Genomic DNA, 19,427 nt, shown 5'->3' with positions numbered 1-19,427 from the left:
CTTAGCTTTCTGAGACACCCCTCCGACACCCTTCTCTCCCTCTCAATGGCTCTCCGCTGTTCACAGCCCCAAGATCCATCCTTAGAAACGCACGTAAGACACCAATGTCACCTTCCAACCTTTATGAATATGTTTATTATCATCCCAAAGCCACACAATCTCTGTCTTCAAGTCCCCCCTCATGCTTTGCACCTCCCTTGATGCCCAAGCGTTTTTGTTCTGGACAGAAGTCCATGCTCATGATCTGCATTAGACAACTTGCTGAAGGATTGGTCTTTGTCATCTCCGTATCACCATAAAGTCTATGAAAAGTAAATTATATTTGCACTTATTTTAATTGTATTTGATGTATCGTTATGTAAACATATATGACCTTCATGCTGAAAAGTAGTCCATGGTATAGTGAAATATTTTCTTTTTCTTATTACAGATGATCATAGTAGGGTTAAGCTTGCACAACTTGCTGAGAAAGATGGCAAACTGACTGATTACATCAATGCCAATTATGTTGACGTAAGCATGCTTCAATTGAAACATTTATGAAATTGTGTTGAACTATGAGTTTACTATACCACTGAGCTCTACTTACATGGTGCTTAATGCATGGGTTGTATGATAGATAATAGAAGATACAAATCAGCAATAGGACATTCCATGGGTAATAGATTTCAGATTGAACCTTGCCCTGCTTCCTCTCGTGGGTGAGAGGTCATCCAGGTTGGAAATGAATGTCCAAGGTAGAATGTTTATATACATTTGGATAGGTTTAAAACTCCTTAAATGTGAGGGACAGGACATCCGCTTATTTAGAATGTCACACAGTTCCCAGCCAAATATTGTCTCGATAGCACATGATCAGCAAATCCTGATGGAGAGAATCCCAAGGCAGTCCTGGCTAAAAGGCAAACATGTGATTACTAAACCAGCTATCGACCTTATCATCTCTGGCACTTCTCAGGATACCAAGTTATGTGGGACTTATTAGAGCTCTCCGGGGACCACAGACCACTGACTAAGTTGACTGGTTTTTCACTGCGATCAATTGCATGTCAGAGGAGCTCAGTTATTTTCCTGACCCTGACCTCGCAGTCTAGCTGCCTTCAAGTTCAGTCTGTGTGGAACAGTTAATTTGAAGTGAGCACCACATAAAAACATACAGCAGATTTGGTAGAGGCAGCCCCCCCTTGTTTCCGGAGGGTGAAGTGTGTGCATCACATCCAACACAGGCTTTGGGGTTAGAACCAGTTTTGCATTCCACCCTGTCCCTGAGTGGCCAGGAAAGCTCGGAAAGCCGCTTAACTCCCCTGAGCTTCTCCCCGTCTCCAGATCAAGGGTGATGCTTCCATTTTGCAAGGATTTGGGTAAATGTCTGTAAAGCATCTGGGGTGCCAGAGGGAGCTTGGTGGAGGGTAGCTGGCAGTGATCAGCCCGGCTCAGAACCAGCAGGGAGACGGGATTTCCCAACTCTGTAGACTGCTGAGCCGCAGATGCCTTTCAGAGCATCACAATTAAAGACCCGCATAGTAAATAGACTTAGATTAAATGTACTTAGACTAAAGGTGTAGAGAAGAGTGTCTGTATCAAAGCAAAGACAACTTTTTTTTTTTTTTTTCCAAAAGGTCGTAGTTAAAGAGTTGCTGTCTTTGCTAGTACTACCAAGTTTCTCCACCATTGCAGGATTCTTTTTTATGGTTTCTCTTTATAGAAGAAAATGCACTGTCCTTAAAAACGTATATATTGAACAGCAAAAATGGTAGAGAATCAGTAATTTAGTAAAAAAGTGATTGTCATTTGTTTCTTTAGGGTTACAACAGACCAAAAGCTTACATTGCTGCCCAAGGCCCACTGAAATCCACAGCCGAAGATTTCTGGAGAATGATATGGGAGCACAACGTGGAAGTTATCGTCATGATAACCAACCTCGTGGAGAAAGGAAGGGTATGTAGGTAATCTATTATCTCATCCCCCAAATAGTACTCAGAAGTGCTTTAAGTTGCTTTTAATAGAGTCAACATCAGGAAGCAGCAGAAGTTAAGAAGGCTAATCAGGATTCCTTTCTAGTAAGTACGACAGCTGAAAGGAAACTTAACGTTGTAGGATGGCAAGTTTCATATAAATCAAGCTATCTGCTATTTTTTTTTTTTTTAGTATTTATTTATTCTTAGAAAAAGAGAGAGTGAGGGGGGCAGGGTGTAGGGGAGAGGGGGAGAGAGAGAGAGAATCCTTAAGCAGACTCCCCACTGACCATGGAGCCAGATGCAGGGCCTGATCCTAGGACCATGTGATCACCACCTGAGTGGAAATCCGGAGTCCAACAGTTAATTGATTGAGCCACCCAGGCGCCCCCTAGCTGTCTGCTACTTAAATGCATTCTTCATACAGTGAGAAAATGGGGCTGGTTGCAAAGCAGTGCAGAGTGAAATAGATTTTAATTCCCTGCAGCTGGATTCTAGTTCTGCTTCATAGTGACTCAGTACATCTGGCCTCCCTTTCCTCATCTGAAAGGGGAAGTTTGGACCAGATCCTTTCAAGTCTTTCAGCTCTGTAATTCTCTCCCCGGTCTCCCTAAAAATCCCTAAAACTCTTTTCACATAGAGAGAAAAGAAACTGTTTGGAAGAGTGAGGGAGTCCATTCCTGTCCCGCTGTTAGACTTCTGCTGATTTCAGGGATAGCTCTTACATCGAGCATCTGAAATAGGGAAATAGCATCTTTACTTTCTCGTTTGCAGAGAAAATGTGACCAGTACTGGCCTGCTGATGGTAGCGAAGAGTATGGGAACTTTCTGGTCACTCAGAAGAGTGTTCAAATGCTTGCCTATTATACTGTGAGGAGTTTTACTTTAAGAAACACAAAGATAAAAAAGGTGAGTTCACAAATGAAGGACATCGTCAGTTGAGTAATACAGCTGGTGTTTTTTTAAGTGAGCCGGTGGTACAAGCAAACAGGCAGAAAAGGTAGAGAATTAAAGGCATTAAGAGTTCTTATCACAGCCACATCTCATCCTCAGAGGTGCCTGCGAGGTCCTAAGGGCCCATCATGGCTTTGGAGCCACACCGGTGCGTGTGCATGTGTGTGTTTGCGGGCGCGCACATCTGCATGGACTCCTGTGACCAGCTCTCTGAACCCTTGCAGGGCTCCCAGAAGGGACGACCCAGCGGGCGTGTGGTTACACAGTACCACTACACTCAGTGGCCCGACATGGGGGTGCCGGAGGACTCGCTGCCCGTGCTGACCTTTGTGCGAAAGGCGTCCCACGCCAAGCGCCACGCGGTGGGGCCCGTCGTTGTCCACTGCAGGTGAGTCTCAGAGCCACGTTTCAAAACCCACAGAGTGGCTTCCGCTAACAAAGAGGGAATCCGAGGAACAAAAGTTTTACCAAAATCAGGATGATTTCGTGGAGTGAGGGGGGTGAGAGTGCATGCCCATTTTCAAAAGCTTTGACCGCTAGGACATGAATATGCCAGACTCAGAGTTTGATTGCTGAACATTTCAAGGCACCAGATACTTTTTTTAGGATGTTTATTATTCTGTTGAACTGTTGAATTGGATTTTAACGTATTAAATGTGTGAGGCAGGAGGAACAATGTTTTGTCATTAAAGAAACGTTTATTACGACATAATGTCATAGGATAAAAATGCTTGGGACATTCTCTTGTAGAGTTGTTATGTCAGGTTTATATGAGAGAAACCAAAAGGCACAGAGGGTGAAGAATTTGGCAAAATACTTTTAAGTTGTTTTTAAACAGTTTGGGATCAAAATTCTTTTCTCATTTTTTTGAGTTCTCTCCAATATATTAAGGTGTTATCAACTCATCTGTACTCAATTACTTTATTTCCAAGGCTAATTTGATGAAGAGATAGAAGGATATTTCAGAAAAAGAGAAAAAAATGTGTCAGAGGTTTTAATCGAATATTTTTCAGTTAAAATAAAAATAACAAGGCGCCTTGGTGCCTCAGTCATTAAGCGTCTGCCTTCAGCTCAGGTCATGATCCCGGGGTTCTGGGATGGAGCCCCGCATCAGGCTCCCTGCTCAGTGGGAAACCTGCTTCTCTCCCTCCCCCCTCCCCCTGCTTTTCTCTCTCACCGTTTCTCTTTCTGTCAAATAAATAAATAAAATCTTTAAAAGAAAATAACAGTTAACATTTCCTGATTGTGTGCCAAGCTTTCTGACCACACAAATCAAGCTGATTTCTATGTACACTATTTTTATCAAAGCGACGTGTGTGTTTTTACAGAAGTAAGTGTTTTCCTTTGATAAACAGCTTATCTGACACATTCTAATTATCTATCTCAGGAGTTATCCTCAAAGTTTGAGAGACCTATCTTGAGTTTTTTCATCTGTTAGCCTCATGATAAGCTGAGAGAAGGAGGAAAATGCAAGAAGAAGAGCTCTGAAGGTCAGGGATTGTTTCTTAGCAAATGGAGGAGGACCAGGGTATTGTGAGGAGCAGGTGCTAATTTTCCACTCTAGCACTTCCTACTTGTCGGAGATTTGAAAAGACTCCCTGTCTCTGAATTCCGTCCCTCCGGTAGAGGCTTTGAAGAAGTCCATAGATAATGGCCCTTTAGAAATGACTGCAGTTATGCTTTATTCCTCACGATCTCCCTGAAACGATATTTTCAGCTGAAAGCCTTATCAAATTCTTTTTCCAGTTAATGTGAAAACCTTTACACAAACATGTCTGCCCGGCAACACAGACCCAGGACCTCTTCTTTTCAGAGTTGGGTGAAGCCGATGCTTTCATTTTCCTCAGATGAAGTGTCGAGTTGCTGGGCTCTGATACGGAATATTTGCATTCTCTATCCTATATGATGATTAATAAATGCAATTACTGAAAACCTTAGACTCTCGAAGGAGTGAATGAATGAATTAAAAATCTCCCACAGAAATAGGCTGTTTTACAGTTTGACCTGGAGCCCCACATTAGAAAGCAAACAATTCGTTACTTGAGGCATTGTGCTTAACAACGAAACCGTTTGGTTTGGGATTGCTAAATTATGTATTATGTGGCTCAGTCGCTTGGGGAAGAAAATCATTTTAATTTCCAAGATAGCCAGGAGTGACCTGTCTTCAAATGTACCTAATGCTTGACGTTGAAGCGGTTCTTGCTTTGCGTCCTCTCCAGCGCCGGGGTAGGAAGAACGGGCACGTACATCGTGCTAGACAGTATGTTGCAGCAGATTCAGCAGGAAGGAACCGTCAACGTGTTCGGCTTCCTAAAGCACATTCGTTCGCAAAGAAACTATTTGGTGCAGACCGAGGTACGAGAAAAAGGATCCTTGTTCTTGTTGTTGCTCTTCTTCCCCTCCCCCAACGAGAAGGACACTATTTATCTAAGGGCTGGAGGTGTCACAGGACGCTAACCCTGGATGGACCAGACTTTGTTTTACTGGGTTGAGTCCTCTCTTAGGGCTTCTGTATTAAAGTACTGCCAGGTGGGGGGGTGGCTGACAACAACGGAAACGTCCTGCCTTACAGTTCTAGGGGATAAAAGTCCAAAAGCAAGGTGCTGGCAGAGCCATGCTGTGTCTGGAACCTCGAGAGGATGATTCTCCCCGGTCTGAGTTTCTGGTAGCCCTGCCTGTTCTGGGCGGTAGCAGCCTGCCTTCTTTCCGTCTCTGCCTCCATCTTCCCAGGGCTGTCTTCTCTGTCTGTGTGTCCAAATTCCTTTTTCTTAGAAGAGCGACAGTCACTACCTCATCTTGACTAGTTGCATCTGCGGCAAACTTGTTTACAAACACGGTCACATTCTGAGGTCCTGGTTGGGGGTGGTTAGGGCTTCAACATGTCTTTTGGGGGGACACAATTCAACCCATGACACTAGGTAATTGCAGTATATGTCCTAGATGGACCAGCTACATTTTGTCTATTTAGTGACCAAATGGGGAATAACTCTGAAATGACACTGATGACAGAGAAGATTAAAAAAAAAAAAAAAAGAGTCAGTGGATCAGGTAGCGCCCCTCCCTGGTAGCAAAACCTCAGATTTTTCCTGAATATAGTGAGTAAGTACATTCACTTTCATATTTTAGAAGTATGAGTTATGCTTAAATTATATCCCTTTTTAAGCCCATATAGTGTATATGATGCAGGACAAAAGTCTGTATATCTCTATTTTTTCCTCCTGTTTCTAAATAAAAATGAATGTAAGTTGGAAAGTATGTATGGCAGCTTGAGAGCAATCAGAGACAAATGGCCATGTGGGTGATAATCAAACCAAATAAACTTCATTCCATGGAAAAGATGACACTGTAGTCAGATTAGACCGGGGAAGAGTCCCATACAGGAAATAAGCAACAACTATTAAAAACTGTACGTAAAAGTGCAGTACGTTATATAGGACTGGCTAAAAGGAGACTTGGAATGGACAGAAGAAGAAGACCCATGAGAAACACAGAATCAGGAAAGTCCTCATGCAAAACATGGAAGTAGGTGGCAGGTTTGAAGGCTGGGCAGAGCGCGTTGTTTTCTCTCTTTCCCACCAACGCCAACACATACGAAGGAAAGAAATGAGGGGCGAGAAGAGTTGTGTTGTCTCCTGACTGCTTCCTCTCCTACATCTGATTACCTGCCAGGTCCAGTAAGCAATCTTCTGTGGGTCCATCCCTGCCATTATGTAGGACTCTTTTTGTCCATCAGTGAAAAATATCAAGTTTCGTACTTCAGTATGTTTAAAGAAAACCTGAAATAAGGTTCCCCTTTGTCATTGTTTTTCCAGGAACAGTATGTCTTCATTCACGATGCTCTGGTTGAGGCCATACTTAGCAAAGAGACTGAAGTGCCAGACAGCCACATTCATGCCTATGTCAACACGCTCCTCATTCCTGGACCAACAGGCAAAACGAAGCTGGAGAAACAATTCAAGGTGAGTTCTCTTGGAAGCCTCTTGGATGCTACCATTCAATTAAGTGTTCCTGCATCTTCTTATTTGAGTTGACAAGGCCATGTGGGTGGGTTCAGAGCACAGTTGGTGCAGTGCCTTTGTGGTGTTCTTTACAGTGGGCAACAAAGCCACGTGGTGAATTTCAAGGAGAATCTTAATTTTGACTAGCAAGAAGAAAAGTTCTCAAGAACTCTAGATTAATGTTTGCAACGGCAAACTTGGTCCAAGAAAGGAGGACACAGAGCATAACAGAAGGGACAGGCAGACCTCCTAATACAGACTGCAGAAGTGCTCTTTTCCCTTTGAAAAACCCAGACCACTTCACGACGAGTGATCCGGCTCAGGCTGTTCGTGCCACTCGTGGGGAAAAATCTGTCTCACTTGAAGGCCCTAGACTAGAGAAGAGGCCACCCCAGAACAATAGCTCTTCAACCCCAATTTCTCCTACCTACCTTGTTACAAGGTAGTGAGCTAGAGAAGGGAGTATGTTTTGTTCGATACCATACCTTCTACAATCCTAGTTCTCTGGCTTCCAGAAATCTGTCAGCAAAGAATTCAGAAAGTAGATCTTACGGGACCCTGTAGCTATGCTAGGGAGATTTGCCTAGTTGTGGTTTGCCCACAGAATGGATATCCTAACCTCTTCCCTCCCAGGATTCCCAGAGAAACAGGGCCAGTTTCTGAAGAAGGAATATCTAGAAAAAAAAATCGAAGGACCCTGGAAAAACCCAGGAGAGTGAACAAAGTTTGAGATCTCAGGGTGGTTGTTTTCGTCTTCTCTCCATGCTACAACATAAAAGATATCAGTCACTACGAATTCCTTTTGATTTTGTGTCTATCAGTCAGCACCTCTTGTGCCTTTGGAGGAGTAAAGAAAGATGAGAGGTGAATGCTGTGCTTTGAACCTCCCGACAGGAAGATATAAATGTTTTTATTCAGCAAAGCTTATCTGAGTGACAACGGAACACTGAAGAAAGAGAAAGTATGAAGTTTGGCTTCCAGAAATAGATAATAAAGGAGTATAAAACATAAACATTAGGTTGTTAGGATAGCTTTCTTCTAAATTAAAAAATGTAAATTTTTTTTCATTTTCAACAGAATTCTCCTTTTAGCATGACTTACCCCTACACAACTGTGTAAAAGAATTGATATGGCTTATGTTAGATAACCCAGGATCAAAATGGAAATATCAACTCTGAGGCCAGAAGCTTAATTAAGAGAGGAACATTTGACTCTTTTCTCTTCACGCCTAACTGCGGAGATACAGAGTGTGTGTGTGTGTGTGTGTGTGTGCGCACGCGAGCATAAGATATTGGTCATTCAGGTTTCTCCACAGATACAGTTCCTTGAAGTAAGTTACATGTCTGTTTATTTCTGGGTATTTATCTGCAGAAAACAAAAACACTAACTCAAAAAGATACCTGCACTCTTATGGTCACTGCAGCATTATTTACGGTCGCTAAGATATGGGAATAACCTCAGTGCCCACTGATGGATGAATAGATAAAGAAAATGTAGTGTATTACTCAGACATAAAATATAATGAAATCTTGCCATTTGCCACAAGATGGATAGATCCCGAGGGCATTATGGCAAGTGAGGTAAGTCAGAAATAACTCAGGGAAATAAGTCAGAGAAAGACAAACACCATATGATACCACTAATATGTGGAATAAAAAAAAAAGTTCATAGATGCAGAGAAAAGACTGATGGTTGCTGGAGGCAGAGGGGGATGGGCCAGTTGTGAAGAGGGTCAAGCTGTACAGACTTCCAGTTATAAAGCAAATAAGGCACAGGGATATAAGGTACAGCATAGTGACTATAGCTAATAATACTGTATTGCATATTTGAAAGTTGTTAAGTGTGTAGATCTTAAAAGATTTTGTAGCTATGCATGGTAAAGGATATTTATTAGACTTATTGTGATTATTTTTCAATGTATACAGATACCAAATCATTATGGTAGACAACTGAAATTAATGTAATATCATATGTCAGTTATACTTCATTTTATTTTTTAATTTTTAAAATTTTCTTAAATTTAATTTCAGTTAATTAACATGTAGTATATGATTAGTCTCAGATGTAGAGTTCAGTGATTGATTAGTTGTATATAACATAATGAGTTGACTTTAAAAAAATAAAACAGAGATTACTTTAAAAAAAAAAATTAATGGAAAGAGATCCCTGGCCATGGGTGCATGGGGGAGGAGAGATTACTAGAGGGAAAGAAGATCCCGAGAAGGGGCAAAGGGGCAGGATTCAGAATGAGGGATTGGGGAAAAATGCAGGGACACTTAAATGGGTGTGGATAGCAGGAAGTGTACGGGCTCCAAAGCTGGAGACTGAGGTAATTATTAATTCTGAGGTAATATTAATTCTGCGGCTTCTATTCCCTGTGTGACATAGAAGGGGTGGGGGGGTATGTGTGTGTGCATGGGCATGGGGTGTACCTGGGTGTTTGTACACATATTCTAAAATGAAGATGTTAAATAGCTACTGGAGGCGGAAGAGTTAATGTCAAGCAATCGGTACAGAGCTAACCCTATTCTCAGCACCTAATCCAGTCAAATTAGAAATTGATCATGAAAACCTGCCCAGAAAAGAATTCAGATATTTGGACAATGAAAATGTTCTTTTAAATAATTGAGCTATTAAAGAGCCAATTATAAAATCTTTAGAATTTAAGGTCAACAGAAGCATTACATAGCACAACTTGTACAATACAACTGAAGTTGTATCTAGAAAGAAATTATAGCCTTAAACAATTCATTTGAGAATAAATAAAAGCAAATGAAATAGGCACATCATGTAAAAATGAGAAGAGAAACATGGTACACCCAAAGAGAGAGACAGAAAAATTTTAAGAAAATTAAAGCTTTATTAAATTAAATTAATATAGATTAAATTAAATTAAATAGAAAGTTAAAGTAATTAAATAGAAACAGAGATGAAACAAAACCAGATGTAAGTTCTGTCAAGACTGTAAAACAAAGAAACCTGTAGCCAGATTCATGATAAAATGAAAGAGAGAGTACACAGAAATAAATATTAAGATAAAAAACAGAGATGTAATTATAAATATTTTAGAAGTGTTTTTTCTAACTTAAAAAGCATAGTATGAACATATTTGTGACAATACATTTGAAAACCTACATGAAATAAATTTTTTTAAGAAAAGTGAGCAAGATATACTTACAAAGAAATGAGAACTCCAACTAGACCAATAACCATTAAATAAATTGTATCATTGGCCAAAAATCTCACCTCCAAAATAAAATCTGAACTGAAATAATTACCAAACTTTTAAGGGACAGAAAATTCCAAACTCTAGGGTAAAATATCTAGGTAGAAAACAAACCCATCTATTTTACTGGAAAAACTTTGGTACCAAAACTGTACAAAGATAGTATAAATAAGGAAATGTATTGGCTAGTTTCATTTATGAACTTAAATACTAAAATTCTATTTAAAAATATTGGGGTGTTTGGGTGGCTCAGTGGGTTAGGCATTTGCCTTTGGCTCAGGTCATGATCCCGGGGCCCTGGGATCCTGTTCCCTCCTCAGTGCAGAGCCTGCTTCTCCCCTGTCCTCCCCCTCCCCTGCCCATGCTCTCTCTCACACTCTCTCTCTCAATAAATAAATAAAATCTTTTTAAAACATCAGCAACTCAAATCCAGCAGTGTGTTTTTCTTTTTGAATATTATGACCAATTAGGGTTCACAGAGTTTGTTTCAAGAATGAAGTGAAGATTTAACATTAGAAAATATGAACAAATTTAGTTACGAGAATTGTATAGCCCTCTCAAAAAATGTAGAATACACAGTAAATAAAATTAAGTGCTATTCATAACAAAAACTCTTAGTAGGTTAGAAATAGAAGGAAGCTTTCTCCATCTTACAGTGGCTAAAATATACATGTCACACACAAAATTTAAAGTTGGAAATTTTCATAGGTTAAAAAAAACAAGAAATGCCAGCTGCTGACATTATTAGTCAACATTCTACTGGAAATCAGGTTAAACAAAAACAATGTATAGAAGTAGAAAAGAATTTGCAGATGATACACTTGTCTATATAGAACATCAAAAGAAACAAAAGTGAAGATATTTCTTATTAGAACTCAACTCGGGACGCCTGGTTAAGCAGCTGCCTTCGGCTCAGGTCATGATCCCAGCGTCCTGGGATCGAGTCCCACATCAGGCTCCTTGCTCCGCAGGGAGCCTGCTTCTCCCTCTGACTCTGCCTTCCACTCTGTCTGCCTGTGCTCGCTCTCGCTCGCTCTCGCTCGCTCTCTCTCTGACAAATAAATAAATAAAATCTTCAAAAAAAAAAAAAAAGAACTCAACTCATTACAGGTCAACAAGTATATATGAAAAACAATAGCATTGTAACTCATTAGCTATCAGTTGTTAGATAAAATGTTAGAGCAAAAAGAGCCAATTCAACAACCACAGCAAAGAGAAACAAAAATTCTGTGGTCTCAAAAATAAATTTAACAAAAGATGCAATGAATGTGTAGATGAAAAAACTATAAACCTGAAATGAAGAGCATAGAATTAGACCCAACAAATGTAGATACAATTTTCCTGAATGGAAATATTATGAAGATGTTGGTTCTCCTAAATTAAGTATAAAAATCAGTACCGTACCAGTCACATTCCCTCGAGATTTTTCATGGGAAATCAAGAAGTGGTCTTAAAATTAACATTTAGAAAAGTAAAGAGCAAATACATCCAAAGCAATACTAAAAATAAAAAATAAAATAGAAATGTGTTATGCAGGTATGATATGATATGATATGATCCACTAACATTGAAAAACAGACAAATCAGCCAGAGGAACCATGCATATGTGGAAAGGGTTATTGGGTAGATAGGACACCATAAATCAATGAGGGAAAGACAGACTAACCAGTAAGGGAAATTGGGACTGTTTCCATGTGGAAATAAGTAAAATTAAGTTCTTACCACACCTTAAACACTAAAATTATTCAAGATGGATTAGTACCTAAAGGTAATAGCAATGTTTTATAACTATTTTTTTTTAAAGATTTTATTTATTTATTTGACAGAGAGAAATCACAAGTAGTTGGAGAGGCAGGCAGAGAGAGAGAGAGGAAGAAGCAGGCTCCCTGCTGAGCAGAGAGCCCCATGCGGGACTCGATCCCAGGACCCTGAGATCATGACCTGAGCCGAAGGCAGCGGCTTAACCCACTGAGCCACCCAGGCGCCCATTTATAACTATTTTAAGAACATGATCAATATGTATTTTTAAGACATCAGGGTAGAAAAAGACTGCTTAAATAAAAACATAATTTGCAGAAATCTTAAAAAAATTATTTGGCTCTGAGTGTCTCTGTGATTAAAGAGAACAAAGACCTTAACAACTTTTTAAACAGATTATAGACTTACATTCAAGACATCAAAACCCTCTACAAATTAATAAACGATAGTGAAGTAGAAATACAAAAAGGCAATCATCAAAGAAGAAACCTAAATGGCTAATGAATGCTACAATTCACAATTTCACAGTAATGAAGGAAATGCAAATCAAAACCATGGTCTACCACTTATCGTCTATCAGACTGTCAAAAATTAAATGCTGATGACTCCTAATGCCATGTGTGGGTGTTAAGAAGCATACAAGAGATGCTCATTGCTACAAATTTTAGAAAAGCAAAATATTGGAAATAATCCTGACATTTGCTAGTTGGGGGAATAAACATCAAATAGATTATTTGTGACATGGAGTACGAAAAGAACGAATGAAATCCAACTATATATACACATATATACACATATATGTATACACACACACACACACACACATACACACATCCCATGCAATTTACCCCCAAGTGCAGTGTGAGATGTAAGTAGAAGGCAGAGTGCCCACCTATAGAGGAAACCATGGGGAAGATCCTGCTAGGGCTGGACATCAAACTAGAGGACGTTCTGTGCTGCTTCTGGCTCCCCTCATGTAGAGAACATCGATGTGCCAGGGAGTAAGTTCAAGGAATTCTTGCAAAACCAGATATATGCATATTCAGTATCTTATCTTGGTTTCTTGGTTGGGTCGCATGTGTGTGTGTGTGTTTGAGTGACTCAAATAATCTATATTTTTCCTTGACTTCCTTTCTCAGCTCCTGAGTCAATCAAATATACAACAGAGTGACTATTCTACAGCCCTGAAGCAATGCAACAGGGAAAAGAACAGAACTTCTTCCATCATCCCTGGTGGGTTATACTGAATCGGGGGGGGAAAAAGTCTTTTTTATAATAGAAGCTTTGAGGCAATATGACAGTATTTTTACATCTTGGAGTGAATTGATTCGCTCAGTATTTTTCTAATTTTGCCTGATAATGTGTCTGTTAAAAAGGACTCTTAAATCCTGAAGTCCATCTAAAAAATGTAAAACACATAGAAAAACTACCTTACAGATCAAAGACACTCAACTTGAGACATGCAGCTGTGCTTTGCAATGTGGGGGTGGGGGAAGGGGTATGGAGCCGTGAGCATGGTGGTTCATGATGCATGTTCTGTGTTCCAGTGGAAAGATCAAGGGTTGGCATTTCATCTCTGAGTGGGGAAGGCACAGACTACATCAATGCCTCCTATATCATGGTAAGTCAGAGGAATCACTGGAAAGCTACCTACCAGCTTGTGCTACCAGAACCCAAACCAGCATGGGCTTCCTGAAGCAGTGGCTGCAGATATAGGTTAGCACCACTGGTGGGCGGAAGTCAAATCTAATGGCCGCAGACCACTGCCTATATGGGCGGATAGAACAACAGCATTCCTTGATGTTTTTATGTGTGCTGGGACTGGAGAACCCTCAAGAAATTCAAATCAGTAAGTGCAGGAACCAAACTCCCCATCGAGGATTGATGAGAAGATAGAACGCGTCCACTCAGCCATCTAAGAGGCTCCATTTCATTTACCCTGAACAGACCCAGGACAGGGCAGCTTCAGAAAAGCCTGTCTCCCACCATAACCCAGGGGTGCAGAAGTATTGACCCAGCGGACTGGGCTCATTTGGAGACCAGGATTTCTAAAGACAATCCTTTCCTTCTGTGTGTAGATTTTCTATGAGGAAGGCGGGGGTGGGTTTAGTGGGCTGTTTTGTGCCCATCGTTTCCGTTTCAAGTCTTTCAATCGTAGAGCTTGGCCTCAGATGAAAAGGTTGTAATTCCCATGCCAGAATCACTGTTTCGTTTATCCAGCAAAGAAAACATATAGCACTATTCAATTAGAGAAAGACAGTTATCTTATGATCTCTCTGATGCGAGGAATTTGGGAGGCACACCAGGGAGTCATGGGGGTTGGAAGGGAAAATATGAAACAAGATGGGATCTGGAGGGAGACAAACCGTAAGAGACTCTTAATCTCATGAAACAAACTGAGGGTTGCTGGGGCGGTGGGCGGGGAGGGATGGGGTGGCTGGGTTACGGACACTGGGGAGGGTATGTGCTTTGGTGAGTGCTGTGAAGTGTGTAAGCCTGACAATGCATAGACCTGTACCCTGGAGCAAATAATACATTATATGTCAATAAAAAAGTAAAAAATAAAAATTAATTTAAAAAATTAAAAAAATTAAAAATACAGACTATTTAGGACTATCCATGCAGAAAACAGGGAGATGTGTGGGCGTGACATCTGAATACATGCCACATCCAATGAGACCATGGGAAGTAGGGACAGGAACTCAGAGACCCAGAGCAGAAGAGGTCAATGAGCCATGATTTTAGTGAGCAGCAGCATGGACATCATGACCAATCCAATAGCCCCAGGTTCCACGTTTCTGCAGCAAAATCTGCAGAGTGCCTCCTGATTCCTCTCTGATGGAGGAAGGCAGGGTGTCTGGACACCAAGGGGGTTCTGTTGTCAGTAGGTGTATGATCTGGCATCTTGCCTTGGGACTTGTGGAAACTGAGAAATATAAACCCCCCTCCGGATTTCCATTCTGTCTAGTGTAGGAGACGTGGTCCATGTGCCATCTTGGTAAGTCTGCTCCTAGACGTGGTAGCTAGGTAGACTTGGGCACAACATGTAACTTCTTAAGCCTCAGTTTCTGTCACATAATACTTCTGTGAGACGTAGGGGACTCAGGAGGCAGAAAACGCTAGTCCTGTGCCTGGTGTATAGAGGCATATAGAGTGTCTTGTAGACATCAGCTATAACGATCACGTTGTTATTTACCGACACAATCTAGAAATAAAAAGACTCCCTTGAGTTAAGGTCCATTAGCTTAAACACGTATTTGGAACATTTAAAGTCATATGCCAGACTCTATCTTCTTTTTGGTTTCGTAGGGTTACTATCAGAGCAATGAATTCATCATCACCCAGCATCCTCTTCTCCATACCATCAAGGATTTCTGGAGGATGATATGGGACCATAATGCCCAGCTGGTAGTTATGCTTCCTGATGGTCAAAACATGGTAAGCCCCTCGCCCCCAGTGGCTTTTGGTACTTGCCTTATAGGAAGTAGCAAGTCACAACACCCAGAAGGCCAAGCATACCAACAAATTATGTAATTTTTTTCGGCTAATTAACTAATGTCACTGGAGTTGCACCTTGTCTATTATTGGGCCTCATTTGGTTATGTCACCTCCCAGGTCTGACGTTGTTGAATGACAGTTTTTAAAAACAGTAAGTTGAAATGAACTTACATTTAAGTATTCTGTGATACTGCTGAAGAAAAAATAGAATTGCAACATGCCGTCAGTCCATATGCTTCTGTTTACATTTAAAAAAAATAATAAAACTTGGGATATTTGGAGAGTCCCTCAGTTTAAGGAGATCTATAGAAGTACAAAAAAAAAAAAAAAGGCCTACTTTGTTCAGGCTTTGCACATATACTTAACTGGGAGATTTATTTCTTAGCTGTAAAGTTAGACTGACCATTCCAGATGACACGGGAAGCTGCCGAGCTCTTAAAATCACTTGAATCTTCTCTACTCAGTTATCGTTTACAGAAGTAACAACTTACCATTGTTACTGATGGGCTAAGCTCAAAACAACAAAGCAACAGTTTGGTGTCTTAAGTGTGATATTTTATTCTCCGCATCAAACTTGTGTAAGCCTCAGTATTTGAAGGGTATGGTTTGAGATCCAAAGAAACATTCGAGTTGAATTTTCTGTGTCAACCAGTTAATTTCATTTCGCAGTCTGACCTATTAAACATTTGATGAAAATCCTACTTCTTTGTTATTTAATCCTCTAGGCAGAAGACGAGTTTGTTTATTGGCCAAATAAAGATGAGCCTATAAACTGTGAGAGCTTCAAGGTCACTCTTATGGCTGAAGAACATAAATGTCTGTCTAATGAAGAAAAACTTATAATTCAAGATTTTATCCTAGAAGCTACACAGGTATGGACATAATTGACAAATTTTCATCTTAAGCTTTCAAGTTATGTTAAATATATGCTGGTTTAGGGGTCTTCCCTAGAAATAAAAAGGAACCTAATTTCTTACAAAACTGATTACCCAAATAATCAGTTTTACCTTACTTTTCACTTTCATTTTGAAAATCCTATAGAATCATTAAACGTTCATCGCCACTGCACTGCACCATTCACAAACAGGAAATCAATGATTTCTCTTTGACTCCAGAGTAGTTCTGACAGAACTTAAATTGAGAATAAACTCAGTAAAAAAATAATAATAATAATTTCATTAATCCTAATTCTCATGTTTTAAGGGAAATTTTTATCTTGAATTCTTCTAAGTAAAATGGGAAAAATATTATCTACCAAAGTGAGCTTACTGCTTTCTACCAAGAGACAGTGTGTTATAAATGAAGAAGCGCTCTGACAACGTGTGGTATAACGAACTAGGTTCGTTTTGCTAATTCTTGGTTATCTGCAAGACAGCAATCTGAATTCCTTGTCAAGAATTCGTTTTAGGGGGCGCCTGGGTGACTCAGTGGGTTAAGCCGCTGCCTTCGGCTCAGGTCATGATCTCGGGGCCCTGGGATCGAGTCCCGCATCGGGCTCTCTGCTCAGCAGGGAGCCTGCTTCCCTCTCTCTCTCTGCCTGCCTCTCTGCCTACTTGTGATCTCTCTCTGTCAAATAAATAAATAAAATCTTAAAAAAAAAAAGAATTCTTTTTAGAATTCTAGTACAGTACATAATCTATTATACAGCTACAGCAGATTGCTAACAGATACTAATAATAGGGAGTAAGGCATGTGAGATGCAGAGTACGTCCCCAGTCGGAGAAAGGTTAAATCATGTCTTAGATGATTTCAGTGTTGCACTTTACTATACTGTAGTTCTGAAAGTGGCAAACCGTATAGAATTTAGGTTCTGTCGCTTATTTCCCATGTAGCATCTGACTGAGTCCACTTTAGGAATCTGGGGGTCGGAGGTTGGAGGGCTCTAAAGCCACGCAGCCTGGGCTAGTCCCTGATGCGCGAACCGGCAGACTGGATGTCCGCCCCCTTGCCAGCGTCCCCCCCCCACGTCATAGAATCCCACTGTCCCCTCCACTGATGCTGGTATTTGTAGGGATCTATGCTATTTTTAAAACAAATGTGAACACTGAAGATGTCTTTTTTGTATTAAGTAGTGGCGCAGAGACGTCTTTGGTACATGGTTTCAGAGTTCGATTGCCATCATGAACCCACCAATAAGACTTATTTTTAGAATGAAAAAGAGATTACATCTACACATGGGAAATGAGGCATCACAGCAGTTTCTTCCCTCCAAGACGGAGGATGCGCCGTAACCGCTGCTGTTCCCCCGTGCGTGTGATTCGGTTTTATTACCTTCCTGTCATTCCTGATTTCCCTAGTTATTCCACTCGTCATAAACTGTTTCACCAGTAAGACTCTTCTAAAAATATTGATCTTTCTCTCTTCTTACAGGATGATTATGTACTTGAAGTGAGGCATTTCCAGTGCCCCAAATGGCCAAATCCAGATAGCCCCATTAGTAAAACTTTTGAACTTATAGGTATTATCAAAGAGGAAGCTGCCAGCAGGGATGGGCCTGTGATTGTCCATGATGAGTAAGTTCCTCTCTGCCAACTCCTTCACGCCTGAGCACTGTCCAAGTGGTCAGATAATTGTTTTCTTGGTACTAACATAATGCTCTAGGCCAATTGTGGTGACTCAGTCAGGGGAGATGATCTGCTTTTTATAAACAAGGTTAATATAGAGTCCGTTGTTTTGTTTTGTTTTGTTTTTTCACTTCTCTTGGAGCTCCTGTGGAAGGCAGAAGATGGGTACCTGATCACAGGAATACGCTCTTCCCTTGTATGCTGAGAACCCTTTGTGTGATGAGTCAGTGTTTTGGCACTTGGATTTTCACAGGTGCTAACCAGAGAAACATTTCTAAGTTATTGACGTACCAGATAGGATTAAAATTTTTACAGATTTTATTTACCAGGAACAGGAATCTGTCCAATAGATCTTTCCAGGCTCCTGTTATGAACAAATAAAATAAAAGCCTATGCTAGGATTACATGTTATAGATATATTAGATATTAGTTATAACTTGTCAGATCATTGTGATTTATTGCCAGCCTCTTCCAGAGTATAAAAATAAATGTAGGGGTGCCTGGGTGGCTCAGTGGGTTAAAGTCTCTGCCTTTGGCTCAGGTCATGGTCTCAGGGTCCTGGGATCAAGCCCCACATCAGGCTCTCTGCTCAGCAGGGACTCCTCTCTCTCTGCCTGCCTCTCTGCCTACTTGTGATCTCTATCAAATAAATAAATAAAATATTAAAGAAAATAAATGTATAAGCAAACGTTAAACTTCTATAAAGGATCCTGTTACTAATATCATGAACACTTGCTAATGTTTCAAATTAAACGTTAGTTCTCTACAAGATAAAGAGACTTTTCATTAAAAATTTCTGTGTTCCCACTACAAAGTGGTCAAGGCTTTGTGAGTTCCAAATGTGAATGTTTGATGCATCTGAATGGAGTCTTTGTCCCTTCCCTTTGCTTCAAGGCATGGAGGAGTGACGGCAGGAACTTTCTGTGCTCTGACAACCCTTATGCACCAACTAGAAAAAGAAAATTCCATGGATGTTTACCAGGTAGCCAAGATGATCAATTTGATGAGGCCAGGAGTCTTTGCTGACATTGTAAGTAAAAGAACAGTGAACCAAACTTTCACTGTTAGAGTGCTGCTTACTCTCTAGAGTCTGCCAAAATCATTTTATCTTTTTTCCAAAAAACTCACATATTGACTCATAAATATTACCAGGTAGTATCTGAGCTGAATTACAAGTTAATCAGTGCACAGTCTATGGAACTGGAGTAATAATAAACATTTAAAGTTTATCTTCCAGAAAATGGATGGATAATTTTTTTTTTTAATTTGACATGTCTCTTTTTGCAAGACTCACCGTAATTCTGAAAAATACCCTCAGTAGAACCACCGACTAATCAACTTACTCCCCAAAATAGTTACCTTGAGGTGGGGTTCAAGTTCTGGAAAGCCTGAGCACAGTCAGAAGACAGATCTCGAGGACTTAAACATTGTAACTGTTTACTTTTTTTCTGAAGCCGAATTCAATTTTGGTACT

At 40.4% G+C, this 19,427-nt stretch overlaps 1 protein-coding gene across 4 annotated transcripts in view; it reads left to right on the top strand.

Annotated features, from left to right (window-relative positions):
• Nucleotides 1–19,427, top strand: part of PTPRZ1 (protein tyrosine phosphatase receptor type Z1) — a 175,594-nt gene that overhangs the window by 153,624 nt on the left and 2,543 nt on the right. For all 4 annotated transcript variants that reach the window (XM_032305162.1, XM_032305161.1, XM_032305164.1 and 1 more), the window contains 12 exons: nt 431–513; nt 1,804–1,938; nt 2,730–2,864; nt 3,134–3,297; nt 5,129–5,264; nt 6,722–6,868; nt 13,031–13,124; nt 13,439–13,512; nt 15,201–15,329; nt 16,115–16,261; nt 17,760–17,902; nt 18,848–18,983. In XM_032305162.1, coding sequence (XP_032161053.1) covers nt 431–513; nt 1,804–1,938; nt 2,730–2,864; nt 3,134–3,297; nt 5,129–5,264; nt 6,722–6,868; nt 13,031–13,124; nt 13,439–13,512; nt 15,201–15,329; nt 16,115–16,261; nt 17,760–17,902; nt 18,848–18,983 — 1,523 coding nt within the window. The remainder of the gene's footprint in view (nt 1–430; nt 514–1,803; nt 1,939–2,729; nt 2,865–3,133; nt 3,298–5,128; nt 5,265–6,721; nt 6,869–13,030; nt 13,125–13,438; nt 13,513–15,200; nt 15,330–16,114; nt 16,262–17,759; nt 17,903–18,847; nt 18,984–19,427) is intronic.

Source organism: Mustela erminea, chromosome 11 (assembly GCF_009829155.1).
Source record: "Mustela erminea isolate mMusErm1 chromosome 11, mMusErm1.Pri, whole genome shotgun sequence".
Lineage (NCBI taxonomy): Eukaryota > Metazoa > Chordata > Mammalia > Carnivora > Mustelidae > Mustela > Mustela erminea.
The sequence above is the reverse complement of the archived record's forward strand: the minus strand, read 5'-3'. Positions and strand labels throughout refer to the sequence as shown.